The sequence below is a fragment of the Pleuronectes platessa genome, chromosome 15 (assembly GCF_947347685.1).
Source record: "Pleuronectes platessa chromosome 15, fPlePla1.1, whole genome shotgun sequence".
NCBI classification, from domain to species: Eukaryota; Metazoa; Chordata; class Actinopteri; order Pleuronectiformes; family Pleuronectidae; genus Pleuronectes; species Pleuronectes platessa.
In genome coordinates this window covers 19,516,859-19,540,156 of record NC_070640.1, presented here as the reverse complement: position 1 = coordinate 19,540,156, position 23,298 = coordinate 19,516,859, and the positions used below count along the sequence as shown (strand labels likewise).

Genomic DNA, 23,298 nt, shown 5'->3' with positions numbered 1-23,298 from the left:
TTGAAAATCTGTCAGCCAAGATCCCCCCCCTTAGTGGGTTCATGTTAGACTTGAAATGATCAGTTCATTGGAAAATTCAATTCTGTCCTTTTGAAACTGTAAGTATCTATACTTAGTCCCATCTGACAACATGGGGGAAAATGCTTTGGCGGCTGTGTGTGACAGAGGACTGACGGAACCCTGAGGCCGACGGCCTAAACTGCCACTGAAACATGATGTGTGTTACAGCCTAGCGGGAGCCTTTCATGTCACCTGTCATTAGCTGTGAATGCTAATGTGACCCTGCCGGTGGGAGCAGCGCTGCCGCATTACCACAGTCAGACCACACAAAGCTACAAACCATGTCGCCCTGATACTGCAGTGTTTTCCAAAGCAGACCTATTTTTAGACCTATTTCATCCGTCCAACACTGGCATCGCCTCACATTCATCTGTGCACCATGCAAGTTGCTTGTGATGGGAAATACATCATACGACTGCATTCCTTTTTCTTTTTTTTTTTACCAGAAACTACGTGGTGATGCAACTGCAAGCACATATTGTTGGTAACTTTTTTTGTGAGCATATGTAAGGAACCTTCATTTGAAATTCACAAAGCTGCCGATGAAAATGAGAACTACCGACAGGGAAGAACCTATATATGACTAGCATATAAGTCAAATGGAAAGAAAGCACCGGACTGGACGACCTTCCTCCGCCTGCTGCACTGTGACACTCCGCATGAATCTGGCCCTTCTAACTAAATATCCACTAATATGACAACTGCCCACAAATAGATGATCAAACTGCTTTTGAAAGAAATCCTGCAATTTTAACCCTAGACTTTTCAAAGATGAGTAATCGTCAGTAAACGTATGATTAAACCTTTGTTGAAAACTGATAAATTCACTCAGAAGAAACAGGCAATTATTGGGAGGTGGGTTATGATAAACGCACCAGTCAGTATACCCATTCTTGACCCATTTCTTTATTCACAAATAAACCCAGATAACTTTAGAAGGGAATGATTAGAGAGGGGTAAACCTTGAACCTTTGGCTAAACATGATAACCTTTACAAATAAGTCACAACAGTTCCCTTGTCGTTCTAATCAGCGAGTCAGAGTTTAATCTTATTATTCTTTATATGCCACTCTCCATTGTGCTACTGTGCCGGGTTGTCTGGTGTGCTGCCAATATTTTGTGTCCCCCCCCCCATCAGTTAATAATCAGTTTCGCACCATGTGTGAGAGTCTGATAAAGACAGGAAGGGGAGGAGGCGGCTCAGGTTTTTGATAAGATGCCAGAGAGTCGGTCAAATAATCAGCCCTCCAAGAATGCAGAAACACTCCAGAGTACAATGGGATGGGAAATGAATCATTGATCCATCATTTGTGTATCAGCATGTTTATCACCCGCAGTGTTTACCAGACTGTAAAGCTCTGCACAGCCTCAGGTCAACGTGTTTGTTTAGGGGGAAAAACTTGTTTTCGGGTCTCTGATGAAAACAGCTCTACATGATGTCTGGCAGGTAATGAGGAAGGAGCTCTATAAATGGTGATGTTCCAGAACCGTCTCTTTGTTATTAACGACGTTAACTGCTCATGGAACTACTGATGTGAAAAACACTAAAAGTGAAACAAGCTTCTTTATGGGTAAAGGGGAATTTACCTGGTCATACCTTGACTGTGGAGGGTGGAAGTGCCAGCTGGCTCAACCTGCAGAGAGAAGAAAGAATTGTTTTAGGACTCAAGGATGCACAACAACTTTAAGATAGCTCCTTTAAAAACCACATGCAGCATTTATTACCTATACGCCAGGGAGGATGTGCCCAATTGTTTGTTTGTTTGTAAGCAAAAAACTGCCTAACAGATTTGCACAATTCTTGATGGAAGGATGCAATATGGGTCAGGGAAGCAGCCGTTACATTTTAGTGCAGGTCAGGGGCCGTTTTTCAACCAATTTATAATTTTCCCAGGGAATAATTGATGGATCTTGATGGAAAAAAAAGAAATTTGGGGCAGCTTGATTGAATCCAAGGGGACGGTTGGGCCTTGGCAGAGGTATGCGCTCCACAGTGTCATTCTACTTACTCTCCTTTTGTCCCTAATCTCATTCATCACATCCTAACTGTCCTTCTCTGTCTGCTCTCCAGGTAGACTCCAGGCTGCAGCGCTCAGCCCACCTCCACTGCACTGCTCTGACAGATGAGACGTCTCTGCCCTCACACTTCACTAAGTGTGAATGTGGACTGGGTGAATGTATGGGGAGGCAACATGGACTGAACCCGAGCTATTAATGGCCCTGCAGCCAAAAAAAGCTAACAACCTAGAAATAATAAAGCGCTCTTTAAGGCTGGAAATAGACACTCGCGCTCCAGTGAGTAACTCGTTCGGCTCTGTGCGTCTTATAAATAGCGCTGAGTATCTGAGGTCAGACTCAATGGAGGGAAAAAAACACTGTAAAATCAGGGAGGATTTATTAACTGGGGGCGTCGGAGTGTGAATGGATTCCAAATATATCACAATCATGGAACAACCCCCGCTTGTACAAAGTTGTGGATGCTGTCGTCCTGTTGGTCCCTGAGGTGCTGCTTGCAGCTTGTTATGTAAGAGCTGCTGCTGCTCAAGCTAGATGTTCTTCTTCATCTTGGGATGTCTCGAACAAATCTGCACAGTTCTACTGAGGCCGAAACTATGGGAGGTATGCAGCAGCGTGTTGGCTGTGTACTTAAACATTATACAAAGTGTCAAAAATCATACAAAAAGATCAATATATGAACGACTTTTGGGGAAATCTTCTAAGAAGGCATGTATCTAATGATTCAAGAAATCTCTGTGTGTCCATCTGTGTTATGTGGAACGCATATCTTGAGAACCGTTCGTCTTATCAGCTTCACACTTGGCTTGTGTGTTTCTAAAGACCCAGGGGAGTGCACTGTTGAATTTGGTGTGAATTTTGACATGTGATACGGTCAATATGAATAAAATGTTGATAAAAAGGGGACCAGTAGCAGCCGCTTGGGACGGAACGTAATGGGTGCTGTCGATCACCACAGCAGCAACAACTCCAGTTTGTTGTTCTGAGTCGAGATTCACCCAACTCTAAATAAACAGGGGAACAGCTCTTTGTGAGATCTGTGAGGGATCTGTGCACTGAGTCCTGCAGCTGGTCTTTACTTTGCCATGGCTCAGTAACTGAAGTCACTTTTACAGTTTCAGTAAGAAAACTGCAGCCTGCATCACCAGAGGACAAGAAAACAGCCAATTCAAAACAGTCAGGTTTAGAACACCCACTGAAAAATGTTTGTGTTACTTACGAATAAAGTTGATTGTTAACAATAATAAATGCAAATTCGTTCTTATTACCACAACCTGATATTTCTATACATTTCTATATTTCTATGTAATGACTCACTAGAATTATGAAGTGGATTTACGGCTAATAGAGCTGATAGTTACACTTTAGAATCCCTTTTTAACAAAGGACTTAGAACATAGATATATTAGCTCATAATTGTAGCTGTATAATCTTTAATACATAATGACTTAAAATGCCGACCTCCACACATTTCTGTTCAGGATCATATCTGTGAAAACACAGCAATGAATTCCCACTGAATTCAACTGTGCCTGTTTCATATCTGCACTGTTAAACTCCATCTGCTGCTCCATTAGCTTTGCCCTGGAGCGTGTGGTGTGAAAAGTAAGGGCCTGTGGTTAGATTTTGAGCGTGTGCCATTTGCCCACACACAGGCAATAATGTGGTCAAACCAAGAACTAGTATCTAATACTGGCACTGTGGCAAGAGTGTGAGTTTTCTTTTAGTCAATATTTTTGCCTTTTTTCCTTTTTATCCCTGAACAGAAGCCACAGGAAGGCTGACAAGTGTGTGTTTGCAAAGAGCCCTTTAAATCTTTATATGAACATTACACTGAAGAAGATTCAATGGCTTGGATGGTAACTTGAACTAAAATGCAATAAATCATCCCCTTAAAGTTAGTTCCCAAAAAATTGCCTGATTACAAATGATTTATTTTTGGTCAAACGATCCTGAAATCTATCTCTTCTCGCTTCGCGGGGGGGTTTGTGGTGGGAACGAGCGGCAGCCAGCTCCGCAGGGTGAAGAAAAAGTGACTGTAGACGTCAGACATCAGACTGCCATCCTGCCTAAAAATGTCCCTCATCTTCGACAGGAAGGAAGTCATTTCTGAGAGCGCTGGCACCAGGGGAGCGAGTCGACGTGATAAAAAAGTAGGAAAAAATAGTCTGAAAGGAACAAGAAGTCATGTCTCACCATCTGAGAGAGGACGGGTGAGTTTGTTTTAGCCTTTTAAGGCCATGACCAGCTCCCGTGGCCTCAGTGTGTTTGCGTCTCGGTGTTTAAAAGAGGAAAATATGAATGCACGAGAACGAGGGGCGGTAGCTGGTAAAAGTCTAAGTAAGCACACTTAAATTGATGGCTAGAACAGCTTGTGTCAGCTCTGGAGCACTTTTAGCTGACTGGGACTTTCTATTGGCACCGGGGCCCTTCTGAGTCTTGCAGGGTTGGCACCACTGTTGGTGTCACTGGGCAGCTTGACTCGGCCACGCGTCACACCCCGGCATCAGGCTAAAATGGGCCTAGCATCGTCCAGAAAAAGTTTCAAACCTCCCTATGCATGCATGGCCCTCAGAATAAAAATATTGTTTCCATTTGTTCAGCTTCTTCCAGCACAGAGACGGCACGTTTGGATTTTGGGAGCTCTTACTCAGAAAGTCAGTGGAGGAAAACTCAAAGCAACTCTTAAATATTTAAAGAATGAATGACTAAATAATGAATGAAATAATGACGAGTTATCGAAACAATGTCTGAGTCACTTACGTTTTCTCAGCCTTCTCTCTGTCGTCCAGGAAAAACAAGGCCGTGGCCAGGAAAAACATGCCCCCCAGGACGATGATGAACGGACAGAGCATGAGGGCATAGCCCAAACTGAGGAACTGCCACAGCGCTGACGTAGCGTAGCTCTGCTGGAGGGCGTCCGAGATCTGCAAACACACACACACACACACACACAAGGACATTTTATTCCAGCTCATCATCCAGCAAAAGTTCTTGAAATATCCCGCCATGCTCTGAAACACTACATGACACAATACAATGTAAGAGTCTTGGTGTCTTTGACAGGGCTTTTCATTTTGATAAACAAATCTCCTCAGAAGTCAGAGGTAGCTTTTTTCCACTTCGACAAATTGCAAAAGTAAAGGCCTAGCTACCACAAAAGGATCTAGAGTCAATTATAGATGTGTTCATAACCTCCCGTCTGGATTACTGTAATTCCCTGTATATAGGCTTAGACAAAGCATCCATTAAACGCCTGCAGCTAGTTCAAAATGCTGCTGCTCGCCTGCTGACTAGGACAAAAAAGAGAGAGAGACCATATCACACCCATGTTACGCCTCCTACACTGGCTTCCTGTCTGTCACAGGATCGTTTTAAAAATCACTTTGGTCAACCAAGTTGTTTTAAATGTGCTATATAAATAATATTGAAATTTACATTGACAAAACACACTTTACCAGTGTGGGTTCTGCATGTTTCTTCATAGCAGCAGATCAAAATGACACACAGTATGATGTAAACGCAGCGGGTTTTTGTTTTATTTAGTTGGATTTCTGATATTGCTGTTGAAGGCTTCAGTAAAGCCGCAGCGGTCAGTCTGTCATGTGTGGCGCTGAGAGGAACACCAGCTGAACGGTGGGCGTGATGTGATCATCTCTGCCTCCCTGTATCACCGAGGAGGCATCTCTCCAACACGCATCGGTCACCGCGCTGACACACGTGATGGAGAGGAGGCCGCTTTTAGCAGATTGTGTGGCGGTGTGCACAGCGGGAGCGGGACGGGGCTTCTCGTCTCTGTGTGAGCGGGCGTAGGTCACCCTGGCTGCAGCACATTGATTATATGTTACTGTCAGCAGAATGACTTTCTTTATGGGGAGATCTGGAGAACTGCTGATCGAGGGATGTTGGAGGGAGCATTCGTGCCCACACAGAACGTCTTCATATGTGCGTGTGCAAAGCGCGTGCATGCATCATGAGGAGTGTGTGTGTGTGTGTGTGTCTTTGTGTGAAGAATCTATTGTATGTACAGCTGTTGTGTGTGTGTGGCCAGTGTAGAGTGTGTTTTGTCAGGTACAGTTAATTGCCTGATACATGCACAGGGCAGTTTAGCTAAAAATACATTACGACTCGCTGCATGACTAATTATCCAGGCGGAATTTCTTGGGAGATTGCTGAGAGATTGTTCCAGGCGTTCCCCCGCCACCCACTCTGCCCGTGGCCATGTCCTACCCGTGCACTATAGGAGGAGTCCATTATGTGTTTGTCAGGGGAGTCGTACAAGACAACTGCCTCTCCTCTGGTCTACGTGCTGATGGAGGGGATGCGGGCTCAGGAGAATTCCACATGCACCAAAGTGGTAGTTGTGTTTGCACCGGAAACCCCACATTGGATTGGTTGAGCACGTCATCGGCATGTCTGTGTGGCACATAACCCCATTGTGAAAATGACTGACCCACTGATTCGCTCACTTTCTCCTGTGGTTGCTTAGCAATAATCCCAGTCTATTTTCCTTGAGATTCTCCACTTTGCTCATTCACAGGATTCGCGCCAGTTCACAGGAGCGACTCTGTATCAGCCGGCGCTCGCTGTGCGTCACGACGAGCCCATCGCACTCGCGTGCTAAACCTCAGTTCAGGAACTGGGGCGGTGAGTGGTGACGCACATGGAGCACTTGAGTTGGTTCAGGGGGTTTGTGGAGGAGTGAGAAACCCCCGGACATTGGCTGCATTACTCAGAGGAGAGAGTCGTGACCCTCGAGGCTGGATGGAGAAGGCCGCGGTGGCTGGCTCACTGTGAGGCCATGTCTGGGTAATTCCGCTTGACAGTGTCTGTGTGTGTTTGTTTTCAGGTTGCATTATGCTGACATTTGGAGCCTGGACACTGGAATATTGTTGCAATAATGGAGCCATTAGCCTCTTTTTTCCACAAGTGGTGTAAGCATTTAAAAACGGTTATTTTAATCATCAAGCAATCTGTTGCTCATTTTGATTAGTTTGTTTAGTCATTTACTTAAATAGATTTCGCAATTAAAGGACCTGTTAGCCCAAGATAACATCTCCAAATAGTTTTATTCGTCAAACTCACAGTTCAAAACCCACATATTTTAATTCACCATGATTTTAAGCAGATAATCACAGCAACTAGCTAATTTGAGGAATATTTGCTAAAGAACTTAAACACTTAAAAGGTAGGGTTGGTAATTTGTTTCTGAAACACGTCTCTATATTATTTGTTGAAATCCTCTTTACATCCTCTCAATAAATAAATTTAGAAAAAAGTCGGTAACTGTGACCGTCTCAGGACTTTAACAAACACAAGCAGTCATTGTCTGTCAATCACTGCGCTGCCTGTCTGTGTGCACCCTGCCTGCGAGAGGGAGTTTTCAGCCGTGGAGACACACACCACTGGAGCAGACACAATAGCCAGTGGTTACCGAGCAAGTCATGTAAAAGTTCTAGCAGTTGTAGGTCAGTACACGTTCATGTATTCTTTTCGGGTGTAGTTTCAGCGAGAGGGGTGACAGGAAGTAGTGGGAAGTATCGGTTCCATATTTTCATAGTGTAGTCTCCGCTTGCTAGATTTTCCAGGATTACCAACCCTATCTTTAATCTGCAAGCAAAATTCTTGATTTGTTTGTGTGACTCTGATCAACACTGATTGAAACATTTACATCAACAGAATGAATGTTAGAATGTGAGTTAGGCAGGTTTTCAAAGTGCTGTCTCTCTAATAGGAAGTTTGTACATTATCAGACGACACTGGGTTTGTATTTGATCTGCGAAAGAGACAATACAGCGCCAATGCGGCCTTTGAGCCTCACTCCCAGAATGTGGATTTTATTTTTCAGGGCCAGTCTTTTGAGGGACTTGTCAGAACTTGGAGATTTAACGTACAGCGCCTTTTATCTGGTTCTGACAACAGTTTAACATTTCTATTTAAGAGGGAGAAAAAGAAACCAGGACACTTTCAATGTGGCTCGACAGACAGCTGTGTGTGTCGGAGATCGGTTTGATTCACTAATCAAAGACTTACACTGCCTTTGTTAACATGACCTGGGCTGGGAGCCAGATGCACGATGGTAGAACACAAAGTAAACACATAACACTACAGCCGTCTATTCTCCCTCAGCAATTTTCCTGACACAATTAGTCCATGAGTACCATCATCATACTGATATAAATAGTTATGTTTGGCAATGGTGTAGATTATGGTATGGATGCTATGTTATTTGCAGCATGTGTTTGCGTGACGTCGATGCACAGTTTGTCCTGCATGCTCAAGTATGGTGTGTAGGGGATGTTTACCTCCATGGAGTTACTATTTAACTCGACAAATGTTCCCCCTCTCTTTGGAACGATAAGAATGCAGTTTGACAGTCTGAGGTGAATCCTGTTTCACAGTCCGCTGAATAGCAAGCAGCACTTGTGTTCTGCCCTACTGGATGCTACTCTTTGGGTGTGTGTGTGTGCACTTGGGAGAGGAAGGAGTGGGGGTGGGGGGGGGTGACCGTGACCTTGAGAGGCCTTGTGTCCCAGTATAAGAGCCACTGTCTCATCTGCTAACCAATCAAATGCAGCAACAGCGGTCCCTCCAGGGGGAACCGAGAGATTTACCGGAAAACGCCACTGACAGCCTGAAAGGCAGAGTGGTGAAATCACGACTCGGCTCGCCAGATCTCCTGAGACGTGTGCTAAAAGCTGCTCTTGTGCCTCACTTTGCACTGGCCCACTTTCACTTAAAGCACGGGCTGAGGTGAATGCATGTATGTGTGTCTGTGCATGAACAGGGTGTGTGGTGGAGGTGCGTTCCAGCTGTGGGATATCGGACCTGAATCATTCTTAAATATTCCCCTTCACACACAGATCAGCACACATTCACTGCTGTCACCTGCACTGAACTCCGGATAATGTCAAGAGATAATCCGGAGTTCAGTGCTTGTAGGAGCTGTACGTGAAAATCGCAAATGAGAACACAAAAGGAGATAATCTGTGAGCGAGTGGTTGCGTTGATGACATTTCTAACACGTGACAAGCGCAAAAAACAAAAAATCTCGGGATGAAAAAGAGTTGTCATACACAAAGAAAGACACAGCGAAATTTCGACATCCTGTCCTGCCAACTGGATGCTCTACCCGACTGTCATCCCTCATTCTAACACTTGAGAGCTGTCCCTTGTTGTGACTGGATAATACCGTCTTTCATATGTGAAAGATAAACTCCGAAGAATGTCCTAACCTCTATTGTCTGGACATTCCCAGGAATTCATGTCTGAAAACAAACTATGGTTGCCTCTGGGAGAGTCTTACCAGGCCTATCAGGTACGGACTCCCCGCGTCGCCCAGGAGATGCGAGGTGAAGCTCTGGAAGGCGACTGCCGTGGCCCTCCGCGTCGGAATAACGACAAACTGCACAGAGACAGGAGGAAACAGAAGGTTAAAAATACATGAGGTTGTGATGGGGAGGACAAGGTGGGACAATTCAGTCAGCCATGTTACAACAACCTTTACTGTCATCAATTATACACATGGAGGCTCTGTGGGTCAGGCCAAGTCAGACAGACCAGTCAGTCACAATGAAAAACAAAAGAGTAATTGTCTGTGTTTATCCCTTTAGTGCCCAGCCTAATTATAAATTAAAGAGGGTGGTTGGTAAAATGCTCTTTTACGGGAAGTCTTGGCTGAATCAACCGCCCGTTTTCACTGTCCTGTCCCACATCATACATCAGAGGACTTCTCCTTTCCATTTGTTTTCTTGGGGATCGGTCAAGACAACAATTATCGGCTCCACCCAAACTGCAGCCTACAAAGTCCACTCACGCATTTTTACCACTCAGAACTATTTTCTACTGGATCGTTGCCATTTGTTATCGTGTGTTGCAGGAATTTCCAGTGACCGAGCCAATAAGTATAGGTTCTCCACACTTACCATCAAAATGTCCGCTGTTATTGCCCAGTTCAGGAAAAGCAGCGTCTCCCCAATAAAGATGCAAACCTAAAATAAAGAAGAAGAAATTGCACATTTAGCCGTTGCTAATTAAGAACAGTCAATCTCCGCGGCACAAAGGACTGCTAACCAGACGTGAAGCCAAAAGAGGAGGTTGCAGATATTTCCCCCGTGTGTGGGAATCTGCTGCTGAGTAAAAGCGCTTTGGCTGCGGCACTTCAGAAACATGTTATTACACTGTGGCCCAATTATATGTGGATGTGCAGGCCTTCATTTTGGTCCCATTGAGCCGTTTAGTGAGTGTTTAGCCTCCAAGCTGAAAAACAGCACGATAAGCATTGTGTTGCTTATTCCTGTCGAAGCCGTATCGTCAGTGTGGAAACATTTAACACTTCCTACACTCAGAGGCGGATAAATTAATGGCCCGCTCGTGATTGGGCGGAGTAGAAAATGTTTTAACTTGAAATAACACTGTGCAGTTGACACACTTTATGTACATGTAAGCTACTGTTTGCACACAGACTGGAGGCAGCTGCCGTCGCTGTTTGGCCACTTTCTCCAAAACAGGCCCAGAGGGATTTGGTTGCAGTGGAATCTCATGTATCTTTATTGACTGGTTTGGTCTGGCACGGTTTAACACGGCCGCTTGATGTGTGGGTTTCCTGCCGGGGGAATAACCCTTCTGCCAGCGTGCCAAACCTACGGCGCAGCACAGAGGGCCACAGAAGGAGTCCGACAGCGCAGATGTAGACGGTGGCCGACCCGAGAGCTGCGAACCAGACACCGTGACCGACATGTTGCCTCTGAGGGGAGAGAGAAGCCCCGGGCCTCGGATCAGATTAGCCGCGTGTTGACGAGACAACAGCTGCGGGGGGGTCTGTCGGCCATGGACATTAAGACCGCGTCACGCCTTATAATATAACACCTCTGTCAGCTCTTTGCCATGAAACCCGAGTTCACTACTGCTACTGTCGAGTAAGATGATTCAATATTAACAGTAGAGTAGCCTGCGCAGACGTGAAGTCATATGTTGGAATTTAGGGCCTGTTGCGTTACATTTTTTCGCACAACAAAATACTTTATTCTTGGTTGCACATCTGAGAGGAAACCTTGGTCTGTGGGTAAGATATAAAACATTCAACGGCATCAATGAACTCTTTGTAATCTTTACACGGAGGAAACCAAGGCTGACAAAGCTGGTTTCTTTCACACAGCAGCTGTATAAAATTGAGTTGGACAGATCTGTAATCGTGTAATTAAAATGGAATACTTCCACACCTTGGGTTTTAATTGGCTGAGTCATGCCTCAGACGCTTGATTAATGTGTGCCTTAGACGGAATGGAAGCCTTTAATATACATTTTAATCTGTCAAATCAAAATCATCATTTATATTGATGCAGCTAATGACTGACTTTGGAATATCAACCTCAACAAACCTAAACTGCAAAAGAAGCCCTGCACTCATTCAGCAGTAAAACCCAGTAAAAAAGGTCAGACTCCAACTTCAATGTCAGCCAAGGTCACATATTTAGGATATGGAAACCTGTTTGTTATGTTCCTTGACACGCATGGAAAATATTTTCCGTGTTTTGCAGATTGGCCAATTTGTCGAGAGTCAGTTCCTACGCCTTTGTCTCTGATGAGGGTAAGAAATGTGCGCTTGGTGAGTCCAGGAGCTCAGAGTTCATTGTTTCAGGGCAGCCATTGTTGAGTTGCACCCTTTCCTGCTTCACAGGGCAAATCGGAGACACACAAACACTTGAGTTTTGGCCAGATGAGGTATGAGCCTCAGTTACCTGCAACTGCAATTAAACTATTGAATGTGCCTCTGGGCCGGAAAGCAACCAGCACTGTGATTCAAACACTAACACCACCCTGGTGAGCTCTCACAAAGCACTGTCTCGTTAGATTGGTTACCAGACTTCCCCCCTTTTAATTCTCACTCCCTCGGGCTAATCCATAATTAACATACTAATATCTCTGTTTCCTCACCGGAAACCTGTTGGTTCTGGAGATTGGGGGAAAGCAAAATTGGGCAAAATCACATCTCCCTTGGTGGTTTGAAGAGGAAGCAACTTCCTCCTGCAGACACAGTTTGCACACGCACGGACGGTTACAGGAAACGAGTCTTACGTAAGCTCCCACGATGCTCTTCTTAGCCACCACGAAGATGAGGCAGATGAAGATGGCCGAGCCCAGCATGCTGACGGCACACACGAGTGGGTCGGCTCGTTCCGTCTTCTGTCGACACAGGCGGGTGGTGGCCGCCCCGATCACCACGCCTAGCAGCCCCGTCACACAGGTGATCGCCCCGAAGATCAGACTGGACAGGGGGGAGCAGAGAAGAGACAACAACCATGTTATTTCATTTACTTTTTATTTCATTTGATTATTCATGTTTGTACTACATGCCCATGAAACTAAAACCATTAAACCAACTATCTCCACCTTTCACAGGTTTCACATTGCACAAGCCAAACAGAGGCAGCCGTGACTTCAGAGCCTGTTCTCCATGGTCAGTCATTAAAGCTCTCACCTGTCTGTGCTGCTGCAGATCTCCTTGGTGCAGGGCTCCGCTGTCTTCTGCACCACCTGGGCTCTGGCCAGGTACACCGGGATCCAAATACCAAACGCACCAGTGGCGAAGGACACCGCCGATGATGCCAGGGAGGAGAAAACGTAGCTGCGACTAGTCGGGAGTAAACACAAAAATCACATTCAAAATCCAACACATGATTCTGCTGTTTTAAAAAGCACAGCACTGTTTTTTTGTAGCACAATCTTAAACATATGACATGTAAATGCTTTCTTTTTGTGAAACCAAGGATTTTGGGAGATCACCTGTATTTTTAAGAGCGTGATCTTTCAGTTTCTTTTGTGAAATCATTATAAAATGGGATAAAGATAGAAAAAAAAACATAGGTGGGCAATATCATGATGATTTTAAATAAATAAAATAAAAAGGTCAATATAAACCTCAATTTACACAAATTCTCCTTTCGCAAAGCTTAGGGTTATTAAAGTTTTATCCATCTAACACCCGCTCTCCCAAAAACCTGGTGCCCACGACCACCACCACCCCACAAAGGCCGAGCACAGTTCTTACTTCCTGGCGAGCGCCTTCATGTCGCAGAGCCAGGAGGTGCGGGCCTTGATGCGTCCGCCCATCTGGTCGGCGCTGCCTCTCTTCGGCTCCGGCACGAAGATCAGGATCAGGGTTCCCGCCGTGATCCCTAAAAGCGGGGATACCTACGGGGACGAGAAAAATGTACGAGGCGTCAGATCCTGCCGACTCATTGCACCGACTGGACAGCCAGGCACACCGGGTCAGACATGGGAGCGGCTCGGAGGGAACAGATGTGAAATGCCGGACAAAGAGCAGTGTGTTTACGGTCTGAATGGACAGCCACGCCTGACATCTTATACAAGCTCTGTGGAGCTGAAGAACATTCCCCCTGCTTACTCCACTGGCCCTGTGTGTGTATGTCTGTGTGTGTGTGTGTGTGTGTGTGTGTGTGTGTGTGTTTATATGTGTGGGCCTGTCTAAGTGGTTAACACTCAAAAGGAGTTTTCTGGCTTTGAGTTCTGCCCTGGGAGCCCTGCACCGAGGTGAAAACCTCAGAAGTGCCCATCTGCTTTAACGTTCACTATCATCTTTTCTTTTCGGCGGAAGCATGTTTGTGCACGTGTGAGTCTGTGTGGGGGAGACAAAGACAAAAGACAGGATGGGGTGTGTGGGAGGGCATTTGTTTGTACAATACAAAGTGCGCACAAAAGCAAAAAACAATTTCATCTGTCTGGGGAAATTCATCACCTTATATATCGCAGCTAATAAAAACCCATTTGTATGTATAAGTATTGCGATAGTGTGAATTTGGTTGTGTGTCTGTGTGTACGCGAGTGTCCTTCATTGCAGGATTAATCCGGAGTGTGATGCGGCTCATAACGCGGCTGATAATGCAGCTCAACGCAGCGGTTATGGTCTCAGAGGTGTGAGCATCGCACCAAGGCTGATCATTTCCTTTTCCCATATCGTGTCTCGTTTACAATCATCTCCCTCGCGTGTCGAGCAACTTAATTGGATCGACGTCTGCATCGGAATCTCATGATGTGCTTTCAGAGAGACGCAGAGCTCACCTCATCCCAGAGCCAAATAAATATTTACTTTCTTTCGCGACGTTTGCTCTCAAGTGCCTTCATTATTATTCAGCCAGACAACGGGAGTGTATGACCTTCGACCTTGACTCCCACGGGGCCCATTACACGTTTCCTTTACGGGCGGTTGGCAATCAAACAAATGACCTCCCTCTCCTGCGCCTCATTTCTCCCCTGCTCCGTCTTACGGCGCACATTTTCAGGAAGGTAACTGGAACGTCGGACAAAAACAGACGGAAGCGCTGTGGTGTTTTTTCCTCAACGCAGAATCCCGCGGCACACAACCTGTTTCATGTCTCGGTATTTGTTTTTCGCCCTGCGTGCCACACCAGTGATTAATCGGCGATGAGATTGTTTTATTGGAATGTCATTGTAGCTGCTCTGGAACAAAATGCCCTGCTCTTTGTTTTATCTTTTATTCATGTTCCACCGTGGCAAAGGAAAAAATTCGACATCCTGTTTCCTTGAACCCTGGCGAGCTGTCATGTCCAGGAATCGCCTCCGCCGCCGCCCCACGCTGAGAGAATGCTTAATGCCTTCCTTTAGAATGTCACTCGGTTCATAAGAGGAGCGGGGGGGCATGATATGTTGTAAGAACTTTAAAAGGTGACCCTGAAGTCAGTCATGTCTGTGCAGTCCTCACGGAGCATTCATTGGTCCTGTCTGTTACGACTGGTATGTCCCATAGAGCGCTTCACCTCTAAATGTTTTGTCTCACCTACTCAGTAGAGTCCCTGTAAAACGGTGATTTATGCCCCTGCATCTAGTCCCAAATTAACAGTAAGTAAGTGGGCAACTGCTTAAAACAGTCCACAAAGGATTTTCCTCTTTACGTGGAGTTTGGACATCTCAGAATATTTCTACAGATTCCTTTATCTTTAAATTGAAGCCTTTAATTGAAAGAGACCCAGCTTAATTGTCCTGGAGCAGCTTTAGGGATATTTTACAAGATGCAAACAAATGAGTCCTTGTGCCAGGTCAAACTAAAACCCTGCTCTCTTCTCTATGACAACGCTCAGTGGCCTCTCAAGTACACAATACAGTCCATTCTACTTCTTAAAAAACTGGTGTTAGAAATTGACCCAGATACACAACATTGCACACATACAAAATACTGGGTCAACTTAACCTAGTCACGTTTGGTTGTTTCCAATTGCTTAATTCAGATTTTGTTTCTATATCAGATCATTTTTATAGATTTTTATTTTATGTAGCTGTTCCATTATCTTTTCAAATGTGGCCAGTATCAGACCCTAATGAGAACTGGTCACGGCCCTGATGTGACTCGCATGTGCAGAAGAAAACCCAGACGTCACACGCAGCACACTGTGTGAGGAGGTAAACAAGGAGAAGAAGATGTGAGCGTTAACGGTCCCATTCTCCTCTTGATCTGCTTTGCTTGTACAGACGTGTGACCCCAAGTACTTCCCAGGTCTGAAACCTCACTGTCCCTCCACCAGCTACCTTCCGTCGCAGCTGTCTTCCATGTTTGTTTTCGAGGGGTGACTCCGCCCCGCCCCTTTCGCCTGCGGGAAATAATGCGGAATGTCGAATGGAGGGTGACGTGAAAGTCGCGTTGAATCCCGATACGGGTCACATGGCTGTTTTCAAAAGATCTGATCTGTATCTGCTTTAGAACCACATATGAAATAGGCTCAAATCTGATTTGAAAAGATCGGATTCAATGTGATTTGTGCTGTTCACATTGTCATTAAACAGGTTTGTGCTTTGTCGAGCTTTATAAACCGTGATTCTAAACGTGTTTTGCAGAACATTAAGTTTCTCTGTGATCCAGGTCCGTCTTCTCTGAAAGTGGATCATATAAATTCAGTTCTGAGATCTTTACAGCTCCGTGTCCGTTGAAGAGTTGACTTCAAAATACTGCTGTTGTTCTATAAAGCACTGATCGGTCAGGTACAGGTCGGATTTGTGTCCCCAGGGTCAAAACCAATCGTGTTTTTAGTATTTAGCGGACCTGCTCAACTGCAGGTCCGCTAAATATTCGGCCCTTCCCTGGTTCACTCTCCATTTTGGGGGGTCGAGTATCATGCTCCACTCACAACAGATTACTGGGTCAAATTGGACTTTTTATGCACTGACACTGGATACATTTTAACCCCAGTTATTAATAGTGTGAGGTTGCTTTTACTTTCTTTGAAAAGCATATTGTTCCTCAAAGTTAGGGTTGGTAGTTTATTTCTGATACTGTTTTTATCTTTTGTGTTTAAATCCTCTTTAGGTTCCGATAGTGATCAATTATTTGTTGAAAAAAAATCCAGAATCTGTTGCCCTTGTAGGACTGTAATAAACTCAAATGTTTGTGGTTCGAAGAAAAGTTGTCTTTAGCAGCTGTCAGGCCGTGTACGTTCATGTGTTTTTGGGCTGTAGCTTTGACGAGAGGGCTGACAGGAGGGGTCGGGATGTATGGGATGCATTTTTTCAAAGTATAGCATGCTCCACTAGCTTTTACACGATTACCAACCTAAGCTCTAATAGGTTCTTCAAAATGTTCCTTTGTTGCTATAGACAGCCGGTGGTTACAGGAGACATGTACCTGGAACATGCTTTTTGTACTGCACACTGAGTAGCTCCAAAATTCCCCTCTCATAACTTCTCATAGCAAGTTGACAACAATGAAAATATAGATTTAGTTTCATAAATGCTCCTGAAGTGAAAAAGACACAATACCCAGGTAGAAGAAGCACTGACACTTCACTGTCACTGATCCATCCCGCCTCACCCGAGATGACCCCTGGGTGAAGTGCAATGAAAGATAAATGTGTTTACAGCTACTGAGAACGGATAAAGCATCGGCCTCGATGTTTAATAGAAATCCACTCTCCTTGCTGCAGCCGTCAGATCAGATCGGAGCTGCTGCTTGTACTCTGAGCACTGAGGGACTTTGGTGCTAAAATCTTTAGGGTTCGGCACATCGCTCGAGGGGCCGCGCTGATGCTGATCAGGACGCTGTTGTGCCCTTAAGGTCTCCCTCCTCTGTCACTTCCTGCCAACGTCAGGGCCTGAACCGCCTGTTCACCCGTGTGTGTCCCCTGGTGCTTCTTCCACCAACGACCCCCTCTGACCTCAGATCCATGACAGGCCTCACCACCGAGCCCAGCAGGAAGGACTCTTCATCTGTCTCTCTGTGTGTGTGTGTGTGTGTGTTTGTGTGTGTGTGTGTGTGTATGTGTGTCTGTGTGTCTGTGTGTTTGGTGTTGGTGGACGATGATGGTGCCCTTACCCTCAGAGACCAGTGCCAGTCTCCTGCAGCCTCCTTGGCGCTGGAGCCCAGGATGTAACCCAACCCGCTGCAGACAAATGAAGACTGTGTATTAGCAACACATAACAAATACATATATTTTTGAACCACTTTATATATAAAGCATATGACTGAGTGTCTTAGGTAAGCGGAGTCAGGTCGTCTCTATCACTTACGCCTGCACATCCTGTCTGTCTGATTAAAGCTGCATTGAGTGTTTGGCTACTTGACACGTCACTGATCGCAGCACCGCTAGCAGCTCGGCTAGTCTGTCTATTTGTGGCGGTGATGTGTGCGCGTGGTCACAAAACACAGGTGCTAAGTTACAGCACTGAGGCGGGGGTCTGGCTGAAGGCTGTGTGTGTTGTCACAGCGTAATTGAATTTCACAGCATTTTAGGCTGAGTTACGGGTTTGTTTGTGTCACAGAGGGATACAGCGGTGAAACGCTCTGAGCGACGTGTTGCTCTATTAGAGATCAGATAAAGAGGCCACTGTGCTGTGATAAGCCTCTGCTGAGAGATCACATCAGCATTTTAAGGACAAGGAGGATTTAAGTAAACTGAAGGTACAGCAGGTGCTTTAAGAGAAAGTTGTGTATGCAGACATTATCTTCGAAACAGTAACGCACTAGTATATAAACAACTGGTTAGTCATTGATATTCATATAACAGCCTGCAGTGAAGACTAAGAGAATGGAGCTATTGTCCAGCTTGAATACGGAAAACAAGAGTTTATCAAATGTTTTATGAGTATGAGAATCCCGGTGTATTATATTACATGGCAGATAACCGATCTTATCACCATTGAAACCACCATCAAAACATAAAGAGAGACTTTGACTATGACTCAGCTGGAACTCCTTTAAGACTGCAGAGAGAGTAGATGCACAAAGCTGCATATTGCTGTTCGCATTTTTTACTGTACTAAACTAAATAACAGAAAAATAAAAATAAACTAGAAGAGTGACTAACCCCATCAGTCTGTCAGAGCAATAGAGTTAGTTCCTGTTCCTGTTTATATCCTCACTGCTCTATATGTCCAATATGTAATTGAATTATTTCCTTTCTTCTTAAAGCCATGATAGAATCTTTGCTTGACCACGAATTGTGAACCACGTTTTCTTTTGTTTGGTTATTTGGTGCCACTAGTAAGCGTGTGACGCAACTTTCCTTTGCTGGGGATGAGATTTTTTAGGGGGGGTAATGCCTCTTACTTGCATTAGACCATATAAAAGCAAAATCTAGCCTGGCCTTAGACTAGATACCAGTCTACGTAATCTAAAGTCTGAAATGAAGAAAGATCCTCCTCCCTCCAACAAAGGTCTGCAGATTTAACACTGAAGCTACTTTCCTGGACACAACACTTTATGAAGACCCTTTATTGATGATTTTTCTTTTACCTTGTTATTCAGTAGCTTCTTCTAACACTACATTTGGCCTCTTCTACTACAATTAGCTACTAACAGTCAATCAGATGTCCTCATTTCTTTGGCTCTTTGGACCTGTTTGTCTGTTCGTGCTGCCTCTGGCTGCAGGACATGTTTTCCATTACAACAGCAGATTGGGGCAGTTGATTGATTGTGAAATGGGACTTTAGAGTTCTTATCAGCATTGGCTGTTAAAAGGCTAAAACATGTTAAACTGGATTTATACATAGAGCCAAGAGGGAAACAGTCCATGGTTGTGCTTCCATGATTAGTTCTCCAAAAATAACAGCTCAGTAATAACAGGCTCAGACAGCATATGATATTTCCAGTGAGTGACTAATGGCTAATCTTATCAGAGTCCACCCAGAGAGTGTTTGGAAAGTTCAACACCGACAATTAAACTTGAGCATGAAATATATGCTCACATCAAACACTGGCATCACGCAGGGCACGGTGTGCAGGGGCAGAGTTTCAAAACTAGGGAGAGGGAGCGGAGGAATCCATTTCCTGTAAATCTGTTCTAATTCCTGAGGTCATTTCCTGGAAACGGTCATAACAACCTCGATAATGGCAAACAAGTGGGAGGCTGGATAGGATGTTTGACTGCACTTTAGTGAGGCCCAGTCTTTCACCTTCTATTGTCTGTGTTGCCGGAAAGTTTACTGTGATCCAAACATGTCGGCAGCTCATAACACGAGCACTCAGGGCGCCGTGAGCCTTTCCTTTGCTTATTTATATCCAAATAAACATTAGTGCGCTACAAAACAATTCACCATTCTATTGTGCCCTGCAATAACATTTTAGTGACACGTAAATAATAAGATAAAATTCAAAGTAATGCCCACAGTGTTTTGAAGGCTGCATCACATTCCATTTCTCCTCCATGAGCAGTAGCTGCATGGTGAAGAGCGCAGCATGCTGCTGCTTGGGCACATGCCATTAAGCACTGTATATAACAATAAACCTCAAGTGGCTCCCGCACTGCATCCACCGGTACATTCATCTTTTATTACTTGGCTTTGTTTGTTTTCTCCCTCTGGCCCTTTTGCAGATTGAATGAGCTGAAAAGGCTGGAGATTTAAGCTTAATAATACCTCTCGCTCTCCCACATCCCCACGCCACATCTCCTGAAAAGCCTCCCAACCTCCTTAAAGCTTGACGCAGCCAATTGTAAGTTCTTCTTTTCTCTCTGCGCGGGGCCGGAGCTCTTTGTGCGGCTGCAGCTGGGAAAAAAGAGCCAGATGGGAGCGAGGCCGACCTTCACTATTTGAGAATAATTTTAAAAATCAATGGAAATGCCTCTGATTCCTTTGCACGACCGGATTTAACACTTACACAACCAGTTGGATTTGAATAAGACAAGGGATTCAACGTCCACACTGACATCTCAAAGAATAGATCACATCCTGCATCTTGTTGTTTCCCAGTGTCTGCATGACCTGTCTTTCTCTTACCTTCCCAGGGGGATGGCCAGGTAGAAGACGGACAGCATCATGGTGCGGCTGTTGCTTGTGAAGAGGTCTCCTATGATGGTGGGAGAGATGGACGAGTAGCTGGACTCACCGATGCCCACCAGTCCCCTGGAGAGCACAAACAGCCAGTAGTACTGCAGAGAGGGAGAGGGAAAGAGACAGAGGCAGAGAGATATATTTATTATTCAACTCTGCAGGGACACTTTCTGTGAGAGGAGACTGTTGAGTCAAAGGCCACGTTTATTGTTCAGAGGTCTTTTTAATGTTTTTTATTGGACACAAAAAAACGCTGAGCTCAACTTTTAGTCCCCAGCACGTCTGTGAAGGTTTAGTCAGGGCTGAAAAACACATTTAAAGGTTAAAACTAAAGCATTTCCTGATTAACTGCTGATTTAACAATAAAAGGTGCTACAGCGGGTTGATGAGTCACTTCTGATACATCTATCAGATCATCAGAGCTGAACACTGAACAGAACTGAAACTAAAGTGAGACAACGACTTGTTTTGAAAGTTGTTTGTGTCTCCTAATCCGATCTTAGTGCTTGGTTTCACTTTAATTGTGTGTCTGGCAAAGCACCGTGAAAAACTATTTATAAGTCTTCTATTTCCTCTTCCTATTGTTATAATGGGATCCAACCATTGGTGGAGGTTACCTTGATCAAAATAATATCACTTCTTGGTACTGTGAAATAGATCAGTGTGAAGGAGTTTAATGTGTCAGTCTTGTTATAGTACCAGTATCTTCTATCTTGCATGTGATAAACTTATAAATAAAAGAGGCAAATCCTTATAAGGCTTTTATAGGAGCTTGCACGCTGGAGGGGGCAGCTGTGTAGGCAGCTGGATTGTTAACTGTTTCCATGGCAACCACACCTCACTGGATACGGACTAGGATGTGTCTGCTATTAAAGCTGCAGAGATATCTGGTCCCCCCCCCCCCCCCCCCCCCCCCCCCCACTGTGGAAACACTGGGCGCTAACTTGCGATCAGTCTGTTTGGCCCATGAGTGAAATAAATTGCACATTTATCTTGTGCAATAAAGTCCGACTGTTTGATGGTGACAAACTGTAAAAACTGCTCTGCTTTGTGGGGAATGCATCTGTTTTTCCAATTAAAATACAAAAGAGCAGAGTGTGTGGTTGCATGGGAGTGTGATATGGTTACACTCTATCGAGTTTGTCAGCTGTGAACAGAGATTAATGGAGGTGCTGCAAGTAGCAGAGACCATTAGCTGAGACGCTGACCCCGGAGCTGACCCGAGCTCTCATCCGTCACTGCAGGCCTCACGCTGCTGGATGCCACATGATGTCATAGGGTCATATACACAGCCGTCAAACATCCAACACCACACACACACACACACACACACACACACACACACACACACACCTCACTGTAATTTGACACTCAGGGGAAGCATCCCGATACTGTCACATGCATATTATTTTTAATGTTTACTGTTGCCTGTCTCTTTTAACCTTTGGTTTGAAATACATGTAAACTACCAGGTTTACGTTTGATCCCAACTGAGCTTCCACTGCTCTATCTTCATCTTTGTGTTTGTTGCATTGGTTGGAACGATTCTGGGTCTATTCTCTTCCTTTAAATAGAAGAAAACAGGCTGCTGGTGGGATCATGATGGTGGCCATCTATGTGTGTGTGTGTGTGTCTGGGTGGGTGCGTGTGTTAGTGTATGTGTATGTGTGTGTGTGTTTGTGGCCACCAGGCTGTCATCACCACTTGGAACAAAAATGAAAGTGAATCGACAACAATGAAAAAAAAGCTCAGAGGACTAACTCGAGGGAAGCTAAATGAAAATGTGGTTTAGACACAGGGAAGGCAGACGGAGGACTGTAGAGAGATGAAAGAGAACTGGGAGGAATTTACTTTAAACTTTAAACTGTTTTGAGCCTGATTCCAAAGGAGTCTACAGCCGTGGCTGCAGCTCTGTCAGGCTGCACAGGCCCAGTGGTGCTTTCAGATGAGTGCTAACATGCTCTCATTGACAGCTCTAACATCCGGATGTGTGTGTGGTCATCAGTTAACTTTCAGTGGCTTTTATAGCACATCCCTCTTACTGCTGACACTAATGGGTGCAACGCTCTGCACAGTCAATAATGCGATTTAGACTAGAAGGCAATTTTTTTTTGACATAATGCATTTTTTTTTTACTGCATTCAATGATATAATTAAAAGTGGGGCTGGCCGAAACAAATTAATAATAATAGCAATATGATTTACATTAATAGAAATATTACAATTCCATTCCATTCTAATAGCTGGATATATCGTCCCTGGAGCAAACGCAGTGCAGTCTGTTTTTGGGCACCTCCGGAAATGGATGATGACATTTACGTCACAAGGACCATGAAGAGGACCCCTGAGAATGCTGTGCAATGAATTCACATTATCACGTGATTGCTTTTAAAGTTCTTGTCTTTTTCTGACCATAAAGAAGAGTTTAAAACCTCGACCTTCTGTCAGGTCTTGAAAATTTGAAATTGGTTGTGATTATCGATACTGACTTTTTACCTTGATTAACTTTTTGGCCATATTGCTCAGCGCTACATTATGATGAAGAGCTGTAATTTACTTTGTTATACGGACCCATTAACAAAACCTAGATTCCATCAGTCTGCATGTGGATGGAGGAGACACAAGTTGTAACAGCTGCGACAGTCACAAATTTTTTCTAAAACAAAAAAGAAATCTTATAACAGCTGCCAGACAACAACAGCAGTTCAGTGGTTATTATCCTTGTTTTACCCTCATTATATTCATGAGATAAGACTGAATGAAAGGACTCTTGATTATAAATTGACTAAAAGAGATGAAATTGAACCTGAAAAAAGAAAGTAAATGTATGTTTTCAAAGATGTGATCCCATTCCAAAGATCACAGGAAGCCACAGGTGGCCGCCACTAAGGTGTTTAAAATTTCAGCTGACCTACAAGTTATCATTAT

The 23,298-nt window shown here is 44.6% G+C and overlaps 1 protein-coding gene across 4 annotated transcripts in view; it reads right to left on the bottom strand.

Annotated features, from left to right (window-relative positions):
• The window catches only part of spns2 (SPNS lysolipid transporter 2, sphingosine-1-phosphate), a 66,804-nt gene that overhangs the window by 6,000 nt on the left and 37,506 nt on the right, over positions 1-23,298 (bottom strand). For 3 of the 4 annotated variants that reach the window (XM_053441208.1, XM_053441211.1, XM_053441212.1), the window contains 9 exons: positions 20,317-20,468; positions 17,417-17,483; positions 13,127-13,269; positions 12,557-12,709; positions 12,154-12,343; positions 10,002-10,067; positions 9,383-9,481; positions 4,840-5,003; positions 1,658-1,694 (listed from right to left, as the gene is read on the bottom strand). In XM_053441208.1, coding sequence (XP_053297183.1) covers positions 1,658-1,694; positions 4,840-5,003; positions 9,383-9,481; positions 10,002-10,067; positions 12,154-12,343; positions 12,557-12,709; positions 13,127-13,269; positions 17,417-17,483; positions 20,317-20,468 — 1,071 coding nt within the window. Of the gene's footprint in view, positions 1-1,647; positions 1,695-4,839; positions 5,004-9,382; positions 9,482-10,001; positions 10,068-12,153; positions 12,344-12,556; positions 12,710-13,126; positions 13,270-17,416; positions 17,484-20,316; positions 20,469-23,298 lie in introns of all 4 variants that reach the window. The other variant, XM_053441210.1, reaches the window with a different exon arrangement.